Here is a 24,355-nt window from a genome sequence, read left to right as displayed (position 1 = left end):
GCCTATCGATTTGGGTGTCCCTAATGTTTGACACAGTATCTGGGGTTTCCCTGGTGGTAAAGTTTAATAGTTCCATATTTTTTCTCTTCTCTCTCAAGAGACTTTGCCAATACCATTTGATTATCTGCTCAAGATACTCTGTGATATATACAGGCATTATTATATTAAAAGCTCTCATTCTTATTCTGGGCTCCCTGTGTTTGGATTATTTAAATCTTCTATCCAGACTGGTTGAGTTAGATTATGTGCTACAGAAAATTTAGTTTCTGGACTAAATAATCCTTTCTTCCTTTGCTCTCAAAGAGTAGGTGAAGTTCTAAATAGAGACCATGTCTTCCTTACCCCTGTGTTCTGAATTCCCTTAGTCCCGGCCTGGTCGGCTTTGCTCTTCTCTCTAAATACCGTGAATCCAGTCTTACAGCTGAGAACTCTATCCTGTTATAGTGACACCTTAGTCAAGCTGCAATCGTGTAATTTCTAATGTCAAAATCCTTGAGATTACAGCAGTAGGATAAAATAAAATAAGTGGCCTTTTATTTTAATGAAATGAATTACAAATTTGTATTTTAATTTATTATGAATTATTATGGTTTATTTTGATAAGGCTGTGACTTTGAGACTTAGTATTACCTAAAAGTTTACATTTAACACAGGGGCTCTCAGTTGGGAGCCTTGTATACCTCCTCCAGTCCCCAGGTATATTTAGCGTTTTTGGTTGTTACAGCCAGAGGGGGCTGCTGACGATTAGTGGATAGAGGTCAGGGATGCTGTTAAATAGCCTGCAATGCATAGGACAACACCCATAGCGAAGAATTATCTGGTCCTAAAGGTCATTACTGCTAGTATTGAGAAGTCCTGTTTTAACACTTAATTTCTTATATGCAATTGCTTCTTTCTTTACATTCAGTATATAGTGTAACTTATTTAAAGCAGACTTTAAAGTTCTTTGCTGTGTTTAAAAATGTATTGCTTTATTATAGACCTCTGTTTTGAAATATATGATAATAACATAGAATGGTTAACAGACTATATGTCATGTATTTATAATTTTAGGCACATTTGGGATTATTTTTAAAGGATTAAGTTCAAAATAATTTTTTTCTTTAGTAGTAACTTTCTAGGTATGGAAGAAATAAATGTCTTTATTGTGTATTCTGTATGAACAGAAGAAAGTATAGAAATTCTATGATTATATTAATTGATGGTCATATTAATAGAAAAAGCATTTATTTAATAAAATACCAAATCCATTCCTGATAGGTTCTTCAGTAACATGAAGTAGTATTTATTTGAAACCAAGAGCCTCACTATTTTCAGTGAAGAAGAATTAGGGAATTGCTGTCAAAACTGGAGTGCAAAATAGAGTGTTCTCTGTTATCACTTATGTGTAAATTTGAGATAATGACTGGAATATAGAGTTGAAAAAGAATTGAGTAATAAATATTTGGGTGGTAGATAATACAAAGAATCATTTTGCAGAATCCATAGTCTTATGGCCTAATGATCTAATAATCAGTTATCATGTAGAGAGTAGAGATTAGTGACATGATGGGTTCGTTATAGGATAATCCATAAAAATTAATGGAATTCTGGCATATTGGAGTTTTAGAGGAGGCAAAAAATAACACCGCTCTTGATTGATTTCATAATCACATGAGAGATATAGGCAGGCATCCGACTGATAGAGATAAAATTATCATCTTTATTAAAGCTAAAGACCAGGCTAGAGAATATAAGAGTGTAGCCAAGTGGGTTTACTAATACTTTATTCCCCCATTCTTGTCCCCATGAATCCAGTTAGGGCCTTTCTTAGTTAGCATTTAGATGGGATGGAGGAACAGAACTGAATGCATGTGCTTAAGTAGCCAAGGAGATCCCGAAGAGGAGAGGAGAGACATGGATGACATGCAGGAGAGGAGAGACATGGATGACATGCAGAGAAGGCTTAGATGAGTCATTCTGCCCTAGAAGCTGCTAGGGAGGAGCAGGTAAAGGCAAAAAGAGAGTTCGGGAATATTAGTTGAAATGCATTTGAGAGACATGAAGCTAATGGTACAGTGACAAGCATTCAAAATAGGGATAAAACTATTAAATACTTGCAGATACCCTTATTATATGATATATTTTTTGAGAAAGAAAGTTTTCAGATTATTAAATAAATTCATATGTAAATGATGAAGAGGAATTACCCATAATCCCAAATAGGTGTGAGAGAAATACATTAAAGAAACCCTACATACACAAATACCAAAACCAAACCAAGTAAAACAAAAATAATTAGAAAATAATAAAATAGTATGCCGTCGGAGAGCTCCAGTCGGTCAGGCCGGCTGGCACACCGGGTGGGGTTGGGGAGCGAGCTCGCGGAAATTAACCTGGGTAAGCCGAAGCCGGCGTCTTTCTCCTGCCGGCGGTCGCGAAGAAGTCGTCACTCAGGCCAGATGCGGGTTTTAGGTCTTTATTGTTACACTCCGGGATGGGTCACCCGGGAACCCGAAGAGTGAGACGTCTGGGGTCCGAAGACCCCGGGGCTCTATCGACGACGCGGGGCTGGGCGAGCAACAGGCTTAAATATACTCGGAGGAGGGGTGGAGCTAAGGGTCTGCACGTCACACTGAGGCAGCCAATCATGCAAGGTAGTAGGCAGTTGCCAGGCAGAGGGTAGAAATTAGGGGTATGGAACGAGTTGAGCATAACAGGAAGGGTTGCAGGCTTTGAGATGAGCTACGGAAATGGGCGGTCTACAACAAGAGGGGGAAGGGGGAACAGTGAACTAGGTTACCGATATGGGGGCCGGGAGTGAACATAGAGAGGGAGAGAAACATTAAAAAATTTTAAGTTTGGCTAGGCTCCAGTCCCTGAGAAATATGCCACAATAGTATGTTCATCCCAATTCGAATAACTTTTTAAGTATTAAAAATGAGATAATCTGTTGTATATTAAAATAAATTGGTACTTTCATAGAAACATTTTGTTTCAATTTATGCAGAGAAAAGCATCTTAACTAGATAATGTAAGAAACTGACTTAAATTTATGAAGACTATAAAATAATCAAAAGATTTTATTAGTCATTTTATAAGAAGAAATATAAATAAACCATTGAAAAAATATTCCACTTCATGTGGGAAATACACAAACATGTTTGTTGACTGAATGAAAAAAATTAAAATAGCCTTGAGATATAGCCTTGGGACTTCTAAACTGCATAAATAAATAAGTAAAATTGATATCACTCTTGTTTAAACTTTGGGAAAATTAGTATGCACTTTTTTATGTAATAATAAATTAGCTATTTTGTGGGGAGAGTGAGAAAGTGTTATAAGAACCTTAAAACTAAAGTCTTCTGGAAAAATAATTTAAGAGATCAAACTACTTAAAAGAAGTGTTTATAGCTGTGATTATTTTAATAATAGTAGAGAAATTCTGGTAAAGAATTATTATAAAGAATATACTGGGGAAGCATTCTGGCCTTGAGGTCTTGGATCAGTGTCTAGACTTCGCCTCTACTTTTCTACATTATCTTTAACAAGTCAACCCATCTGAGTCCATTTCTTTTTTTTTTTTTTTTTTGACACATGGGCAGGCACAGGGAACCAAACCTGGGTTTTCTGGCATGGCAGGCAAGGACTCTGCCACTGAGCCGCCACCACTACCCCTGAGCCCATTTCTTTGTCTGAAAATGACAGTAGTATCTAACTTACTGTTCTTTAATGGTTTATTATATGTAAGTCTAAAATAGGATATAAGTTATAGTTTTACCATGTTTATATGTTAGAAAGAATTGTTAAAATATTTTTGTAATGGTTAGATGCAAAGAAATGTATTAATAAAATTATTTTCATGTTTATTATCTTAAAGGCTCAAAATAACAAGTGTACAAGGGATATTTACAAAATTGATTTTGCAATTGATAAGAATCTAAATAAGTTATAAAGTTTTAAAAATATTTGGTGGATATTATTTAAAATGATTTACTGTGAATTAAATATATAATAAAGTTTGCACTGGAATATAACCATTAGTAAATTATTATTTTTATTTGTTTATTTTCATTAGTAAATTATTATAAGTCATTTTAAGAGAGTTTGAATTGCCCAGATTACATAAGTTATTTGGAAAAGGACTTTTATTCAGTGTGATTTAAATACATTTAATTATTTTTCAGGTTTCTACAGCAGACCAATGCCGATCTTCCCCCAAAAGCATGATTTCTTGCAATAAAAAATCCCTGTATCTTCCACAAGAAATGTCAGCTGTCTATATAGAATTCACAGAATATTACTATCCAGATGGAAAGGATTTTCCAAGTAAGAGGGTTTCCTATTTTTTACTTGTCTATATTACTAGCTTGGTTTTTGTTTTTTTTTTTTGTCTTACTAAGTTTGTTTAGACTAATAAATGTTAAAAAGTAACTGAAGTTCATTGTTCTTTATTTTTGCTATCAATGTGTGAAATACTTTACTCTAGAGTAGGATTGTATACATCATTATGTGTTGGTATGTCCTTCTTCTTCACTACTTGTGGCATCTTTGACCTGAGGAGGGATTTTGGTATATATGATTCATTTTATCCTTGGGATTTGACTCTTGGTAGGTGTTTGTTAAATGAAAGAATAAGTGAATGCTGAATTATTTGTAGAATATCATCCTTTCCAGGGCAGCTGCCCTATTTTATATTCCCATGAGTAGTGTTTGCAGATTCCACTTTCTCTGCATCCTTGCCAACACTTGTTATTTTCCATTTTTTTAATAATAACTATACTAATGGATGTGAAGTGGTAGCTCATTGTGTTTAGATGTGCATTTGAACTTTTTATCAATATTTAATATCCTTCTTTATCTCTCAAAATCTGTTTTTGCTTAAATATTTATTTTGTCTGTCAATACTATAGACACCATCTCTCTTTTGATTATTTTTTGCCTGGAATACCTTTTCTTACCTTCACTTACAACTACTTTGAATCTTTGTATCTTATGTGAGTTTCTTGTGACAGCATAGAGAATGATCATACTTTTCCATCCAATCTGCCAGTCTGTACCTTTTAATATGGAATTTTAATCCATTGACATTTAACGTATAACTGAAAAGGAAGAATTTGTATTTGCCATTTAGCTATTTGTTTTCTCTGTGTTTTATATGTTCTTTATTCCTCAATTACTGGCTTTTAAAAAAATTTAGTCATTCATTTTGTAGTGTAACGTTTTGATTCCCTACTTTCCTTTTCTCTATAGTTTTTTAGTTATATTCTTAGTGGTTATGTTTGTAATTACAATTAACATCTTAAACTAATAACAGCCTAGCTCAACCACTACCAGTCTAATATGTCAGTAGTATAACACTCTCGGCTCCTATATATCTTCATCCCTCACTCTTTATATTTTTATTTTCTCAGATTACATTGTTACACATTGCATGTCCATAAATTTTAAATGTTATTTTACACATTTGTCTATCAAGTCGTATGGGAGTGGGGGTGGGGGGCAGGAAAGGTAGTCACAAAACAAAACTAGAACAATTCAGGATTTTATATGTACCTATGTAATTATCTTTTCCAGAGCTCTTTATATCTTCTTACAGTTTGCGTTACTATCTAGTGTCCTTTTAGTTTGACCTTTAGCATTACTTGTACAGCAGATCTTCTGATAATGAACTGTTTCACCTTTTGTTTATCTATACATGTTTTCATTTCTCCTTCACTGTTGGAAGTACCCTTGCTAGATACAGAATTCTTGGTTGGCAGTTTCTTCTCTAAGGACTTTAAATATGCCCTTCAGCTGTCTCCTGGCCTCCATGTTTTTTGATGAAAACTCTGCTGTTAATGTTATTGGAGATCTTTAGTATTTGACTAGTTGCTTCTCTCTTGTGGCTTTCAAAATCCCCTCTCTGTCTTTAGATTTTGACAATTTTGCTGTAAAATGTCTTGGTAGACATCTCTTAGGGTCTCTCCTGCTAGAAGTTCATTGAGGATCCTAGTACTTTCCAATGGAACTTTTTTTTCTTCCCATTTCCTCCAACATCTGTTCTTTTTTTTCATAATAGTCATTAGGTGGGTATCAGGTGGTACCTTATTATAGCTTTGATTTGCATTACCCTGATGGTTAATGATGTTAACCGTCTTTTCATGTGTTTTCCGACCATTCATATATGTTCTTGAAGAAATATCTGTTCAAGTCTTTTGCTCATTTTTAAATTGGGTTGTCTATTTTTATTGTTGATTTTTAGGATTTCTTTATATAGTCTGGATAATATAACCTTTTATCAAATATATGGCTCCCAAATATTTTTTTCTGTTGCATAAGTTTACTGTGATAATAAAAACCTTTAGTGCACAAAACGTTTAAATTTTGATGAGGTCCCATTTTCCTTTTTTTGTTGTTGTTGCTGTTGTTGTAGTGCATGTTTTGGGTGTAAGTCTAAGAAACCGTTGACTTACAGAAGATCCTGAACATGCCTTCCTGTGTTTTCTTGGAGGAGTTCTGATTCTTTTGTTTAGGTCTTTAATCCGTATTGACTTGGTATGAGGATGATGTTGGTCTCATGGAATGAGTGAGAGTGTTCCTCTAAAGTTTTTTGGGAGAGCTTGAGCAGTATCGGTGTTAATTCTTCTTGGGTTGTTAGGTAAAAAATATTTATGAAGCCATCTGGTCCTGGTCTTTTGTTGATGAGACATTTTCATTACTACTTTAATTTTTTTACTTGTTTTTTGTCAGTTGTGATCTTTTATTTCTTCTTGAGTCAGTGTAGTAGTTTGTGTGTTTCCAATAATTTGTCTGTTTCATCTAGAGAATCTAAATTGTTGGCATGGAGTTGTTCATAGTATCCTCTTAAAATCACTTTTATTTCTGTGGAGTTAGTAGTAACGTCTCCTCTTTCATTTCTGAATTTCTTTGTTTCGTCTCTCTTTTTTTTATCTAACTAAAGTTTGTTGGTTTTATTAATTTTTTCAAAGAACCAACTTTTGGTTTGTTGATTCTGTTTTTAATTCTCTATTTTATTTATCCCAACCATGGTCTTAGTTGTTTCTTTCTTTCTATTCATTTTGGTTTAGTTTGCTCTTCTTTTATGTGATCCTTCAGTTGTAAGATTAGGCCTCTGATTTGAGCTCTAATTTTTTTTTTTAATTCAACGTAATATTCAAACACAAACATTCTTACCATATGATCATTCCATTCTTAATCTACAATCAATAACTGACAATATCATCACGTAGTTGTATATTTATCATGATAATTTCTTACAATATTTGCATCAATTCAGAAAAAAGAAATAAAAAGAAAACAAAAAAAATTCATATATACCATACCCCTTACCCCTCCCTTTCATTGTTCACTAGCATTTCAATCTACTAAATTTATTTTAACATTTGTTCCCCTATTTTTTATTTATTTTTAATCCATATGTTTTACCCGTCTATCAGTAAGGTAGATAAAAGCATCAGACACAAGGTTTTCACAATCACACAGTCACATTGCGAAAGCTGTATCATTATGCAGTGATCTTCAAGAAACATGGCTACTGGAACACAGCTCTACATTTTCAGGCAGTTCCCTCCAGCCTCTCCATTAACTAAAAAGGTGATGTCTGTATATTACATAAGAATAACCTTCAGGATAACCTCTCGACTCTGGAATCTCTCAGCCATTGACACTGTATTTTCTCTCATTTCACTCATCCCCCTTTTGGTCAAGAAGGTATTCTCAATCCCCTGATGCTGAGTCCCAGCTTATTCTTGGATTTCTGTCCCACATTGCCAGGAAGGTCCACACCCTGGGAGTCATGTCCCACATAGAGAGGGGGAGGGCAGTGAGTTTGCTTGTCACGTTGGCTGAGAGAGAGAGGCCACATCTGAGCGACAAAAGAGGTTCTCTGAGGGTGACTCTTAGGCCTAATTTTAAGTAGGCTTAGCTTATCCTTTGCGGGGTTAAGTTTCATATGAATAAACCCCCAGATCAAGGGCTCCTCCTATTGCTTCGGTTGTCCCCACTGCTTGTGAGACTATCAAGAATTCTCCACTTGGGGAAGTTGAGTTTTCCCCCTTTCTCACCATTCCCCCAAGGGGACTTTGAAAATACTTTTTTATTCACTGATCAAATCACTCTGGGATTTATCAGGGCATCCCTCTGGACAAACCTACAAAATCTCATCCCCTGCTCAAGGTTCCATGTACTTACTGCTGTTCGAGTATCCTGTCCACATAAGATATATTAGGAAATGCACTAGTCAAAATATAAATTTTGTCCCAAATAAACATTTTTTTACTTTAGTTTCACATATAGGATTAAGTTTTAAAATACTACCACCTATTTTCAACACCCTGCAATATTGACATTCCTTTGTTCTTCCTCATGCAAAAACATTTTAAAATTTTGCATTTAGTCATTATCATATATACTCTAGGCATTCCTAGATTATACCATCTCAGTCTTCATCATATATCTTTCCTTCTGATTTCATTTGTGCCCCCAGGGCTCCTCCCTCTGTCATTCTCACATTCAACTTCATTCAGTGTTCTAATATTATTGTGCTACAATCAGGTAGTATTGTGCTATCCATTTCTGACTTTTTACAGTCAATCCTATTGCATCGTCTGTATCCCTTCAGTTCCAATTACCCAGTATCTACCCTATTTCTATTTCCTGATGATCTCTGTTCTTAACTGAAATTCTCCAAGTTCGTTCATTAATGTTAATTCATATCAGTGAAACCATACAGTATTTGTCCTTTTGTTTCTGGCTAATTTCACTCAGCATCATGTCCTCAAGGTCCACCCATGTTGTTATATACTTCACAACTTTATTCTATCTTATAGCTGCAAAATATTCCATCATATGTATATACCACAGCTTGTTTAGCCACTCTTCTGTTGATGGACATTTTGGTTGTTTCCATCTCTTGGCAGTTGTAAATAATGCTGCTATAAACATTGGTGTGCAAATGTCTGTTTGTTCCTTGCCTCCTGTCATCTCAGTAAATAACTAGCAAAGGTATTGCTGGGTCATATGCAATTCCATCTGTCTAATTTTTAAAGGAAATTTCTAGCTGTAAATTTCCTTCTCAACATTGCCTTTGCTGTGTTCTATACATTTTGGCATGTTGTGATTTTTTTTAATTTGCCTCAAGTTATTTCCTAATCCTTTGGGATTTCCTCTTTGATCCATTACTTACTTAAAAGTACATTGTTCAACTCTCTCATATTTGTAAATTTTCTAGTTCTTCTGTTAATGATTTCTAGCTTCCTTTCACTGTGGCTAGAGAACAGACATTGTATGATTTCAATATTTTTAAATTTATTGAGCCGTTTCCTGACCGTACATGTGGTCTATCCTGAATAATAATCCATGTATGCTAGAGAAGAATATATATTATCTTATTATTGGGAGAAGTATATATGGCTGTTAGTTCTACTTGGTTTATAGTATTGTTCAAGTCTTCTCTTTCTTTTTGGACCATTTGTCTAGATGTTCTCTCCATTACTGAAAGTGGTATATAGAAGTCTTCTACTATTAATGTAGAACTGTCCTTTTCTCCTTTCAAATCTGTCAATATTTGCTTCATATATATTGGGATTCTGCCATAACGTGCATATATATTTGCAAATGTTATGTCCTCTTGTTTTGTTCACCCCTTTAGCAGTATAAAGCGACCTTCTTTGTCCCTCATAATAGTTTTTGACATATTATCTGTTTTGTCTGATGTATAGCCATCCCAGCTCTCTACTGATTACTCTTTGCTTTGTATGGTTTTTTTTTTCCTTCTGTTCTTTCTCTTAGAATACACCTGTGTCTTTGAATTTAAGGTGAGTTTCTTGTACACAGCATATGTTGGGTCATGCTTTTTTATCCATTCTGCCAATCTCTGCCTTTTGATTGGGATATTGAATCCATTTACATTTAAAGAAACCACAGATAATGCAGGACTTCTTGTTGCCATTTTACTATTTGGTCTTTGTAAGTTATATATTTTTTTGACCTTCAGTTCTTCCTTCAATGTCTGCTTTTGTGTTTGATTTTTTAATTGTAACAATTTGCATCTCTCCTCATTTCTTTCTGTCTGTATTTTTGATATGTTTTCTTTGTGGTTATTATAGGATGAAAATTTAACATCCTAAATTTGTAACAGTTGTAGTTGATATGATACCAGCATAACTTTAATAGCATACACATACACTTTTCTTGCACCCCTCCTTTGTTCCTACCTTTTTGTTGTTCTTCTTACAAGTTATATCTTTATATATTGTATATCTGAAGCCATGGATTTATCATTACTTTTTATATACTTGCATTTTATAACATGTAAGAAATAAAAAGTGGACTGATTACGAAAAAGTATAATATTGTACTGGTTTTCATTATTACCCATATGTTTACTTTTCTGGAGGTCTTTATTTCTTTGTGACACTTCATTCAACTATCTAGTGTCTTTTCCTTTCAATCCTTACAACTCCCTTTAATATTGTTTGCAGGGCAGGCTGAGTGGTGCCAAACTCCCTCTGCTTTTGTTTATCTGGAAATGTCTAATTGTCACCATCATTTTTGAATGAAAGACTCTCTGGTTATAAAATTGTTTGGCAATTGTTTTCATTTGGTACTTTAAATATTTTGTCTGTGGACTTCTTGCTCTACAATATCTGAATTGAAATCAGTACTTCTCTTATTGGGATTGCCTTATAAATAATTTGTTGCTCTTCTCTGGCAGCTTTCAGAATTCGTGCCTTGTCCTTAGGATTGGACAATTTGATTACCGGGTGTCTGGGCATACATCTCTTTGACTTTATCCTATTTGGGGCTCATTAGGCTTCTTGAATGTGTGTATCATGTCCTTAATTAAATCTGGGAAATGTTCTGCCATTATTTCTGTGAGTATTCCTTCTGTTCCTTTCTTTCCTCTCTTTCTGAGACTCTCATAATGTCTATTCGATATGCTTTATGGTGTCCCACAGGTGCTCTTAGGCTCTATTTGCTTTTTAAAAATTGGTTTTCTTTTGTTCTTCTCAGTCTGAATCCTTTCAATTTTCTTGTTCTCAGTATGCTGATTCTTTCTTCTCACATCTCCAGTCTGCTTTTGAAGGTGTAGGGATTTTTTTTCATTTTAGTAATTGTTGTCTTCAACTCCAGTAATTCTGTTTGGTTCCTTTTTAAAATTTAAAATTTGTGTCTATTTCTTGAGAGTCTCATATTGTTCATTCATTGTTTTCTCCATATCCCTTAGTTATTTCTCCATATTTTTATCTATCTCTTTGAACACATTCAGGATCATTTTATAAAGTTTTTGTCAAATATCCCCAAATCTAGTTATTTTCAGTGGTGATTTCTGAATTTTTATCTTGGTCTTTTGGTAGGCCATCATTTCCTGTTACTTCATTTGCTTTTCAAGCTTTTGTTACATATTGTAAATTTTAATATTTTAAAGTTTTAATTATTGGATTTTATCCCTGAGCTGTCTATTCCATAAGTTTGTATCAGCTAATGATGTGGTAGAGATTTCTTTGAGGGCCAGGAGCTAACAGAAACAAACCAAGGCAAAAAGGGCCTTTCACAGTCTTTGCACTCTGGTTTGCTTTGGCTGGTGGTCTCCATCAGAGCTTAGCCCTCCTCACAAATTCACCCCAAAGAAAATCTAATTCAGGGTCCTCTCTGCCGTTTTCTGATCCTTCCTGGAGCCTGCTTCTTGCCTGGCCATATATCTGCTCCTGACCTTAAGAATTTCTAGTATACAAAGAATTTTAGTGCTCCCTCTCCTCCCTTTGAAATAGGGTTTCATGGATGGGGTAAGATGGCAGCTTAGTGAGGTGTGGAATTTAGTTCATTCTCTAGAGCAACTAGTAAATTGCCAGCAACACTACAGAACAAGTGATGGGGCTACATCAGCGACCAGACACCTATAAATAAGTCTGGACAAGCTGGACTGATTGAGACCCCACACAGAACTGTAAGTCCCCCACGCTGGGGAGGTTGGCACCCCTCCCCCATAGGTGTTGCAGCCTGGTTCCCCTAGAAAAGGAAACAGACTTTACTAGCAGCAAGGGCTTAGTTCAACCAAGCTCCACTTGTGGAATTAATTAATAATTTCTGACTACTAGCACAGAGAAATCTGGAATAAACATTATAGGAGTTTTCTCTGACAGAGAGGGGGCAGGGCTATTGGAGGGAAAAAAAAACTCTGAAGCTTTTTGAGTCAGACTGTACAAAATAATACAAAAGGGCTGGACCCAGAGTTCCAGGAAGGTAGCAGAATAGGATAGGTCAAGTTCACCCATGCTCCAAACAACAGCTAGAGAAGAGATGGGAAGGCAACTCAGATAGTGATTCCAGGGTACAACTGACCCAAGAGGGTCTTCAACACCACATAGGGAGGCCCTGCTTAGAAAAGTTGAAGAATTGAGATGCAGAGAACTGGAGACCATCCAGCTGGTGCAAACAGCCTAACGCACCCCTTTCCAAATGGAAACCCAGAACCCTCAGAAGTGCATGGATGGGGAGATCAGGACAGGGAATGCTCTAACTCTGTGTCCCCCATGCTGCACACTGCTCCTGTGCTCCAAGGCCTGCCTGAGCTGCACTCCATACTCACGGCCCCCACACTGTACCTCTACAACCCCGAGACCTGCACCCCATGTTCAAAGGCACCAGTGTAGTGCCCCCAACCTAATGTCTATACCTCCTCTACACTTTTGTGCCCCTCCACGCACGCTGCATCCTGCTCCACATCCATTCTGCACATACACGGTTTTAGACTACTGAAGGAAGTTAACTTCCAAAGTAAACCAATCAAGATATTTACAAGCTGTGTAGACAACAGGAGATCACTAAGCATATCATCATGCAGACAGATAAGCATATCATGATGCAGACAAATATAGCAGACATATAGGCAGGTATGTCTGCATACCGGAGGAGATACAAACTTTGGAACAACAAATCAAAGATGTTTAAATAACTCTATTAATTAAAATCAGTCGGATGGGTAATGACATAAAGGAGACCAAGAAGATACTAGAAGAGCATAAAGAGGAATTTGGAAGAATAAATAGTAAAATAGCAGATATCCCAGAGATTAAAGATGCTGTAGACCAAATAAAAATATATATTAGAGACACATAACAGCAGATTTGAAGAAACTGAAGAAAGAATAAGCAAACTAGAGGACAGGACAACTGATTTTGAATACTCAAAATGGCAAAATGGCAAAAAAGGTAGAAAAATTTGAATTGGATTTCAAGGAAATGATGAACAAAGCAAAGCACCAAATATAAGAATCATTGGTGTCCCAGAAGGAGATGAGAAGAGTAAAGGACTAGAAAGATTAGTTGAAGGTATAATGGGGAAAAACACTCAACCCTTAGAAACAACATAAATATGCAAATCAAAGAAAGCCAATGAAATCCAAACAGGCCTTCCCTAAGAAACATACTAATCAGTCTGTCAAATGTTGAAGAGAAGCAGAGAATTCTGAATGCAGCAAGAGAAAAAAAATTTACTACATACAAGGAAAACCACATAAGACTGTGATCAGACTACTCAACTGGCACTATGGAGGCAAGAGGGCAGTGGTATGATATATTTAATATCCTGAAAGAGAAAGACTTCCAGCCAAGAATTCTGTATGCAGCCAAATTGTCCTTCAAAACTGAGGAACAGATTAAAATTTTCACAGACAAACAAACCCTGAAAGAATTTGTCAATGAGAAACCAGCCCTATAAGAAATTCTAAAGGGAGTTCTGCCAGTTAAATAAGAAAGATAGGAGAGGGAGGTCTGGAGGAGGGCACAGAATTAAAGACTATCAGTAATGATGACTTACAGGATAAAAAGAGACAAAAAAAGAAATATGTAGATCTGACAAACAAAATCTAAAGAATAAGATGGTGGATTCACGAAACACCTTTTCAGTAATAACTTTGAATGTTAAAGGACTAAACCAATTAAAAGAAACAAATTGGCAGAATGGATTAAGAAATATAATCCAGATATATGCTGCTTATAAGAGGCACATCTTAGACATAAAGATACAAATAGATTGAAAGTGAAAGGATGGAAAAAGAAGTTCCATGCAAGTTGTAACCAAAGGAAATCAGGAGTAGTGATATTAATATCAGACAAAATAGACTTTAGATGTAAAGATATCATAAAAGACAAGGACATAATATATTAATAAAAGGTACAAGAAGAAATGACAATCATAAATGTTTATGTTCCTAATCAAGGAGCTCCAAAGTACACGAGACAGACATTGGGAAAACTGCAGGGAGAGGTAGACATTTCAACAACAATGGTAGGAAACATCAATAAACTCCTCTCCTATATAGATAGAACAACTAGACAGAAGATCAACAAGAAAATAGAGAAGTTAAACAACTTGATAAATGAATTGGACCTAACAGACATATATAGGTCACTACACCCCAAAACACCAGGATATACATTCTTCTCTAGTACTCATGAAACATTCTCCAGGATAGATCATATGCGGGGACCCAAAATAGGTCTTTATACATTTCAAACCATCGAAATTATTCAGAGCACCTTCTCTGATCACAGTGGAATGAAGCTGGATATAAATAACCACCAAAGAATCAGAACTTTAACAAATATATGGAGATTAAATAAACATTTAAACAACCCATGGATCAAACAAGAAATTGCTAGAGAAATTAGTAGCTATCTGGAGATGAATGAAAATGAGAATACAACATATCAGAACTTATGGAATACAGCAAACGCTGTGCTGAGAGGGAAATTTATTGCCCTAAATGCCTATATTAAAAAACAGAGGGTAGTGTGATGGTGGCCCAGTGGCAGCATTCTCGCCTGCTGTGCTGGAGACCAGGGTTTGATTCCCGGTGCCTGCCTGTGTAAAAAAAAAAAGCCAAGAAAGAGCAAAAACCGAGACTTAACTGCTCACCTGGAGGAATTTGAAAAAGAACAGCAAACTAACCTCAAAGCAAAAAGAAGAAGAGAAATAACAAGCATTAAAGTAGAGTTAAATGAACGGGAGAACAAAAGACAGTAGGAAGAATCAATAAAACCAAAAGTTGTTCTTCAAGAAAATCAGTAGAATTGATGGGGCACTAGCAGGGCTGTCAAAGAAAAAAAGAGAGAAGATGCAAATAAATAAAATCAGAAATGAGGGGGGTGTCATTACTACAGACCCTGAAGAAATAAATCATAAGAAGATACTATGAGCAACTATATGCCAACAAACTAGACAACTTAGATGAAATGAACAAATTCCTGGAACACATAAACAAGGTACGCTGACTCAGGAAGAAATAGAAGATCTCAACAAACCAATCACAAGTAAAGAGATGCAATCAGTCATCAAAAATCTTCCTCAAAGAAAAGTCCAGGGCCAAATGGCTTCACAGGGGAATTTTATCAAACATTCTAAAAAGAGCCAATACCAATCATGATCAAACTTTTCCAAAAAGTTGAGGAGAGAGAAACACTGCCTAACAAATTTTATGAAGCTAACATCACTTTAATAGCAAAACTGGGTAAAGATGCTTCAAGAAAGAAGAAAACAACAGGCCAATCTTCCTAATGAACATAGATGCCAAAATTCTCAGCAAAATACTAGCAAATCAAGTCCAACAACATATTAAAAGAATTATACTCCACAACCAAGTGGGGTTTATACCAGGAATGTGAGAGTGGTTCAACACAAGAAAATCAATTAATGTAATACAGCTCATTAACAAATTGAAAGTGAAAAATCACATGGTCATCTTGATTGATGCTGAAAAAGCATTCCACAAAATTCAACAGCCTTTTCTGATAAAATACTTAAAAAAATAGGAATCAAAGATAACTTCCTCAATACGATAAAGGGTATATATGAGAAACCCATAGTGAGTATCATACTCAGTGGAGAGAGACTGAAAGCTTTCCCCCTAGGATCGGAAACAAAACAAGGATGCCCTTTACCATCACTATTATTTAACATTGTACTAGAATTTCTAGCTAGAGAAATCCGGCAGAACAAAGAAATAAAAGGCATCCAAATTGGAAAGGAAGAAGTAACAATTTTGTTATTTGCAGATGACATGATACGATACTCGGAAATTTTGAGAAATCTGCACCAAAGTTACTTGAGCTAATAAATTCAGTAAGGTGGCAGACTATAAAATTAATGTGCGGTAATCAATGTTTCTGTGCACAAGCAATGAACTAATTGAGTCAGTTAAGAAAAATATTGCATTCAGAATAGCAACTAGAAGAATCAAATACCTAGGAATGAACTTAACTAGGGACGCAAAGAACTTATACACAGAAAACTACATAACATTGCTAAAAGAAATCAAAGAAGATCTAAATATGTGGAAAGGCATTCCCTGCTCATGGATAGGTAGATTAAATATAGTTAAGTTGTCAGTTCTATTCAAATTGATCTACACATTTAACGCAGTACCAATCAAAATTCCAACAACCTGCTTTGAAGACTTGAAAATCTAGTTACCAAATTTATCTGGAAGGGAAAGAGGCCCCGAATACCTAAAAGCATCCTAAAAAAAAAATGAAGTAGGAGGATTAATACTCCCTGATTTTAAAACTTATTGCAAAGCCACTGTGGTCAGAACAGCATGGTACTGGCACAAAGAAGTATTGACCAATGGAAATGAATTGAGAGTGCAGAAATAGACCACCAAATCTCTGGTCAGTGATTTTTGACAATGCCCCAAATCCACTGAACTGGGACAAAATAGTCTTTTCAATAAATGGGCATGGGAGAACTGAATAGCAATAGCTAGAAAAATGAAAGAGGACCCTTACTTTATACTCTATACAAAAATTTACTCAATGTGGATCAAACACCTAAATATAAGAACTAGTACCATAAAGCTTCTAAAAGAAAATGTAGGGAAACTGCTTCAAGACCTTAGTTATAGGAGGTCTTAAACTTTATACCCAAAGCACAAGCAACAAAAGAAAACAGATAAATGAGAACTCCTCAAAATAAAATACTTTTGTACCTCAAAAGACTTAGTCAATAAGGTGAAGAGGCAGCCAACTCAATGGGAGAAAATATTTGGAAATTATATGTTGGACAATGGTTTGATATCCTATATATGTAAAGAAATCATACGACTCAACAACAAAAGAGCAAACTGATTATAAAATGGGCTAGAGATGAATAGGCATTTTTCTGAAGAGCAGATACGATGACTCAGAAGCACATTTTAATTAATGAAAAGCTCATTTTCATTAACTATAAGGGAAATGCAGATCAAGACTACAATGATATGCCACCATCATACCTAAAAGAATGGCTGCTGTTAAACAAACAGGAAACTACAAATGCTGGAGAAGATGTGGAGAAATTGGGACACTTATCCACTGCTAGTGGGTATGTATAATGGTACAGCTGCTATGGAAGACAGTTTAGAGGTTCTTTAGGAAACTAAATATCGAGTTGTCCTATGACCCAGCAAAAGCACTACTCAGTATATACCCAGAAGCGGTGAAATCAGTGACGCAAACAGACATTTGCATACCGATGTTCACAGCAGTATTATTCACCATCACCAAAAGATGGAAATAATCCAAGTGCCTATCAGCAGATGAGTGGATTAACAAAATGTGGTATATATACATATGATAGAATATTATGCAGCAGTAATGTGAAAGGATGTCCTGAAGCATATGACAAGATGAATGAGGCTTGAGGACATAATGCTGAGTGAAATTAGCCAGACACAAAAGTATAGATATTATATGACTCTACTTTTATGGCTGGGGTACAGGTAAAATCAGAGGTTTATAATATAGAATATAGGGGATTTAGAGATATGTAGAAACTAGAGATGGGTGAATGGTTAGCTAATGAGATTGAACTGAACTGTAAGGGAATAGGTAATAGTGGGTCTTTAAGTAATATTACTGTATTGAAGGTGAACATGATTCAAAGGGGTTGTATAGACCTATGGGTCCCACTGATTAACAGTACAAATATAAATAAGTTCTTGCATGAACTACTTCAAAGGTATGATTCTTGTACAAAGAGTGTAAGTTCAGCGAATGGGGGAAACTGCTATTGCATGCTATAGGGTATGTTTACCAGGAAAATATCAGTAACACCACAGCAACACCACGGGTAAATAATGGGGGGAGGGACAAAGTTAAGGGGAGTGCTCTAGTTTGCTAGCTGCTGGAATGCAATATACCAGAAACAATGGATTTTAAAAAGGGGAATTTAATAAGTTGCTAGTTTACAGTTCTAAGGCCAAGAAAATGTCCCAATTAAAACAAGTCTATAGAAGTGTCCAATCTAAGGCATCCAGGGAGAGATACCTTGGTGAACTCAGTCACAGTTCTCTCTCAGCTTGAAAGGCACATGGTGACCATGGTCAGGGTTTCTTTTTCATCTGGAAAGTCATGTGGTGAACACAGCCTCATTTGCTAGCTTTCTCTCCTGGCTTGCTTTCATGAAGCTCCCTGGGAGGCATTTTCCTCCTTCATCTCCAAAGGTCACTGGCTGATGGACTCTGCTTCTCCTAGCTATGTCGTTCTGCTCTGCTCTCTCTGAATCTTTTTCATTCTCCAAAATGTTTCCTCTTTTATAGGACTTCAGAAACTAATCAAGACCCACCCGAATGGGTAGAGGCATGTCATCAACTAATCCAGCGCCATAACCACTCTTGATTAAATCACATCTCCAGGGAGATGATCTAATTACAGATTCAAATATACAGTATTGAATAGGGATTATTCTGCCTTTACAAAATGAGCTTTGGATTAAAATATGGCTTTTCTAGGGGGACATACATCCTTTCAAACCAGCACAGGATGGTTTAGATTTCCTATTTGGTGAGGGTGTGTTTACTGTTTATCTTTCTCTTGGGAACAATGAAAGTACCTACGATTCAGAGTGTTGATGAACTGTGGACTTTGGACATTATACATGATGCCTAAAGAATGCAGATGGCTGAAGGATGCACTGACTGAGAAGTAGACTGGCAAATGGTGGTGTATATATATGATTAAATATTGTGCTGTAACAAGAAGGAACAAAGTTGTGAGGCATGCAACATTGTGAATGATCCTGTGGGACATTTATTGAGGCAAAATAAACCAGAGTCAAAAGAGCAATTATTTATAGTCTCATTTAGAAAATGCTTATAAGGAGACAGGAGCCTAGACTGTAAGCTCTTATAGCAGTCACATTTTGCCTGGAGTGGTAATTATTATTTCTGGATCTTTTGAGGCTGTTTTATATATGTATAACCTTGTATTCAGAGTTAAAAATGAAGGTTATCAGGTTAGGATTAAGGTAATTCAGAACACCGGGGTAAGGAAGACATTGTGTGTATTTTTTGAACCTCATCTACTCTTTGAGACCAAAGGAAGAAAGGTTTATTTTGTCCAGAACCTAAATTTTCTGCAGCATGTAATCTAACTCAGCTTGTCTAGATAGCTCATTGAAACGATAAAGACACAGGGAGCTCAGAATAAAAATGAGGGCCTTTAATCCTGTATAGCTTAATATAATACTTGGATATACCCCAGAATATACTAAGTGGATAATCAAAATTATTGGCAAAGTTCCTTGAGGGATGGGAGAAAAAATATGGAATTATTAAACTTCACCACTGGAGAAACCCCTGATACTGTGTCAAACATTAGGGACACCAAATCAATAGGCCAAGCCTTTGCTCTTTTTTTTTTTAATTAAAAAATTTTTTTTAAACGTAACATACAAAAACGAACATTCTTACCATATGATCATTCCATTCTTAGTACATAAATAATAACTCACAATATCATCCCGTAGTTGTGTATTCATCACCACAATCACCTCTCAGAACATTTGTATCAATGCAGAAAAAGAAATAAGAAGAAAAAAAGAAAGAAATTCGTACATACCATACCCCCTACCCTGCCCCCTCACGATCACCAGCATTTCAATCTACTAAATTTATTTTAACATTTGTTCCCCTATTGTTTATTTATTTTTAATCCATATGTTTTACCCGTCTATCAATAAGGTAGATAAAAGGAGCATCAGACACAAGGTTTTCACATTCACACAGTCACACTGTGAAAGCTGTATCATTATACAGTCATCTTCAAGAAACATGGCTACTGGATTACAGCTCTACATTTTCAGGCAGTTTCCTCCAGCCTCTCCATTATACCTTAATTAAAAAAGGTGATATCTACTGAATGTGTAAGAATGATCTCCAGGATATTTGTATCCTGGACTCTGTTTGTAATCTCTTAGCCATTGACATTTATTTTGTCTCATTTCACTCTTCCCCCTTTTTGTCGAGAAGTTTTTCTCAGCCCCTTGATGCTAAGTCCCAGCTCATTTTAGGATTTCTGTCCCACAAGCCTTTGATTTTGAGGCTTACTCTTGTGAAACTTATGTATGTAGCGGAGAAGCTTAGCCTACCTATAACTATGCCTAAGAGTTACTTCTGGAGGACCTCTTTTGTTGCTTAGATGTGGCCTCACTCTCTCTAAGCCCAACTCTGCAAGTACAATCATTATCCTCTTCCCTACGTGGGACATGACATCCAAGGGTGAAATTTTCCTTGGCAGCGTGGAAATGACTCCTAGGAATGAGTCTGGTCCTGGCACCATTGGATCAACAATGCCATCCTGACCAAAAGGGGGAAAAGAAATGTACCAAATAAGGTATCAGTGGCTGAGAGAGTTCAAATAGATTTGAGAGGCTACTCTCAGACAAATTGTAGTTAGACATTGCTACCCATCATAACCTGCCAAACCCCAACCAAAATCATTCCAGCCAATCCTAAAGAACACCTATGGCATGTATAAGATTCTACAAAGATTCCATGCACTAGGGGAACTTTCCAGAAACTTACAACCTCCAGATGGGTGCCTGGACCAAATAAGTCTGGAAACCTAGAGGGGCCAGCCTTTCCAGAACATGAGCTAATTCTATCTCCCTACCCCTTATTATTGACAGCCCCTTCCAACATGAAAAAGTTGGAATGGGCATAGCCCAAATACACCTAAAGAGTGGAAGAAAGATCAAAGGTGATGATGGAGTTATACAGAGAAGGTGGGGTTTAACAAACAAGTATGATTGCTGAATCATCATATTAATATTTCTTTTCGTCTCCAATATCTTAGAGCAGGTAGAAGTAAAAACCTAAAATTGTGGAATTGTAACCCATACCAAACTCTAAAATCCATTCTTCAAGTTATTGTTGTGCTGTACTTTGAAATTTATTGCTTTTTTTTCATATATCTTATTTTTTAAAAAAAGAAGTTGATTTTGATGATAAAATAATATTCATTCCTTCTAGCCTCCAGTGTTCTGGAGCAGCTAGAAGGAAAAATCTGAGATGATGGTATGGTAGCCCATGACAGACTCTTGGATCTGACCTGTAACTACTTCTTGAAGAGTGCTTTGAAAACTCTTGCTTTTTTTCTTTCTTTGCTTTGTATTTTTGTCATATGCAATAAAAAAGTTTAAAAAAGAAATAAATTGGCTTTCACCCCTTTTTTCTTTAATATTTTTATTGATAAACCTGAACATAAACATACAAACAGTTTTAGCATACAAACATTCCATACATAGTGTACAAACAATGGCTCACAGTATCATCACATAGTTGTGTGTTCATCACCATGATCATTTTTTAGAACATTTGCATCACTCCAGAGAAAGAAAGAAAAAAGAAAAATCTCATGCATACCATACCCCTTACTCCTCCCTCTTGTTATTTCCATCTACCCAATTTTTATTAAGTAATTAATAAAAATTAATTATGCATGGGCAGGCACTGGGAATGGCAGGGTCTCCGGCATGGCAGGCAAGAACGCTGCCTGCTGAGCCACTGTGGCCCACCCTCCATCTACCCAATTTATTTTAACCTTTTCCCCCCTTATTATTTGTTTATTTTTGATGCTTTTTTTTTTTTTCACTCATCTCTCTATAGCCTGGATAAAAGGAGCATCAGACAGAAGGTTTGAACATTCACACAGTCACATTGTAAAAGCCATATCATTATATAATCGTCTTCAAGAAACAAGGCTACTGGAACACAGCTCTACAATTTTAGGTTCTTCCCTCTAGTTACTCCAATACACCATAAGCTACAAAGGGATATGTATATAATGCGTAAGAACCACCAGGATAACCTTTCAACTCTGTTTGAAACCTCTCAACCACTGACACTTTATTATTTCTCATTTCTTTCTTCCCCGTTTTGGTCAAGAAGGTTTTCTCAATCCCTTGATGCTGGGTCCTGGCTCATCCTGGGATTTCTGTCCCACTTTGCCAGGGGGATTTATACCCCTTGGAGTCATTTCCCATGTAGGTGGGGAGGTCAGTGAGTTCACCTGCTGAAGTGGCTTAGAGAGAGAGGCCACATCTGAGCAATAAAAGAAGTTCTCTGGGGGTGACTGTTAGTCCTAATTTTAAGTAGGCTTAGCCTATCCTTTGCAGGAATAAGTTTCATAGGGGCAAACCTCAGGATCAAGGGCTCAGGGTATTGATTTGATTGTCTCTACTGCCTGGAAGAATATAAAAAATTCTCCAAATGGGGACGGTGAATATTTCCTCATTCTCTCCAGTACTCCAGGTGGACCTTCCAAATACTTCTTTATTCTCTGCCGAAATTACTCTGCTATATATCGGACATCCCACTAACCTGGACAATGCAACAAAGTCTCATGTTCTATTCAAGATTCCATGTACTTATGGTGTTCAACTAAACTGACCACACAAGTGAAATTAGGAAATGCACTACCCAAAATATAAATTTTGCACCAAACAAGCATCTCTCCTTTTGGTCTCACACAGAATATGAAGTTTTAAAATATGGACAATATCATCCTTTATCTTGTATTCTGATTTACCTTAGTCCTATCCAGATCAATTTCATTCATAACTCTACTTGAAGTCGGATCCCTTTTTCAACTTTTTAAAACAGTTCCTGTATGAGGCACTGCTGAGTTTTATAGCTACAGATCTCTAATTCTGAGTCTCAGGTGTCATAAATACCCGAAGTTTCTGGGAATGACCAGGTTATAAACAAACAGCTCAGTATCTCAGAATCTAGAAATAACAGTTACAACTCTTTCACCCCATTTTGGGTCTCTGTCATATGACCTTATGCTGTTGGTCCTTTGCCCTAGGCCACTTTGGCTTAATTATTACCTACACTGCTTCAGCAATCTGTAAATTTTTTGTCTGCCTTTAGCACACATTCTGGGAGGATAAGCTTGAGATAAGTTTCTCTTCATTCTTTCAGGCTTCTACCTGATATACAAGCACCCCAATACGCACCTAGGGGTTACTTTGCTCTCTGGAATAGGACCAGGGAGTCACAGTGGGAATGCAGGCTGGCCACACATCGAACCTGGGCAAGAGTGGAAAGGGGCTAGCAAAGACCTGTGAACTTCACCTACCATTTCCAATCTACTTTTCTTGATTTTGCACTTGACCAATTGCTGTAACCCTTTTCAGTTTTGCTGAAAACTGTTTTCAAGAGTTTTAAGGAAAATGGCTCTATCAGTTTTTGCTAGTTGTTCAAAGGTTCTGTGGGTAGATGGTACCCTGAAGCCTCTTTCCCTGCCATGTTGGTCTACCAGAAGTCCTGCTATAGCTGTGTTATATTTTAAATACTTTCTTTGTGGTTACCTTGAGGTTTGTGTTAATAACTTAAGTTCATAGCCTACTGCTTTGAAAATATATCACATTAACTTTATAGCTTACAGAGTCTCTGCTCCTATACCCATCGGTTTCCTCTCTATGTTCTATTGCACATTACTACTACTTTACATTTTGTGTGTCCATAACGTAGATTTCCTATTCAATTGTATTTTAAATCGTATAAGAAATAAAAAGTAGAGTTACTACTGAGAATACCATACTACTGGGTTTTGCATTTACCCTTGTCATTACCGTTATTGGAGCTCGTCACTTCTTCATCCAGCTCCAAGCTGCTATCTCCTGTCCTTTCCTTTCAACAGAGCATTGGGTGTTTCTCGTAGGTCATGTCACTTGCTGAAGAATGCTCTCTCAAGTTTTGTTTATCCATGAATGTCTTAAACTCTCCCTCAGTTTTGTTTGACAGTTTTGTCAGATAAAGAATTTTTGGCTGGCTGCTCCTTGAATTGATTTAGGATATTTGACTAAACATATTTGATCAGTTGTTCCACTGTGTTTCCTCTGAAGTTTTCATTTTTTTTTTTCTTGAGTGAACCATCTCTTCCTGTTTTTTTCTATGGCTTACGATCTTCTATTGAAATCTAAGTATTTGATTGTTTTGATGTGCTGACTCTGGATATCAGTTTTTCCCTCTTGCCTAGGGTTTTAGTGTAGGTTGTGTGTTAGAGCTTTTTTTCAATCTTAGTTCAGCTTATATGGAACTTTTAGAGCG

The 24,355-nt window shown here is 36.2% G+C and overlaps 1 protein-coding gene across 1 annotated transcript in view; it reads left to right on the top strand.

Annotated features, from left to right (window-relative positions):
- BLTP3B (bridge-like lipid transfer protein family member 3B) overlaps positions 1–24,355 on the top strand; it is a 176,117-nt gene that overhangs the window by 101,872 nt on the left and 49,890 nt on the right. The window contains 1 exon segment of the mRNA XM_077111756.1: positions 4,167–4,308. Within this exon segment, the coding sequence (XP_076967871.1) occupies positions 4,167–4,308 (142 nt within the window).

The sequence above is a fragment of the Tamandua tetradactyla genome, chromosome 7, assembly GCF_023851605.1.
Source record: "Tamandua tetradactyla isolate mTamTet1 chromosome 7, mTamTet1.pri, whole genome shotgun sequence".
Lineage (NCBI taxonomy): Eukaryota > Metazoa > Chordata > Mammalia > Pilosa > Myrmecophagidae > Tamandua > Tamandua tetradactyla.
Note: the sequence above shows the minus strand (reverse complement) of the source record. Positions and strands in the feature narration are given on the sequence as shown.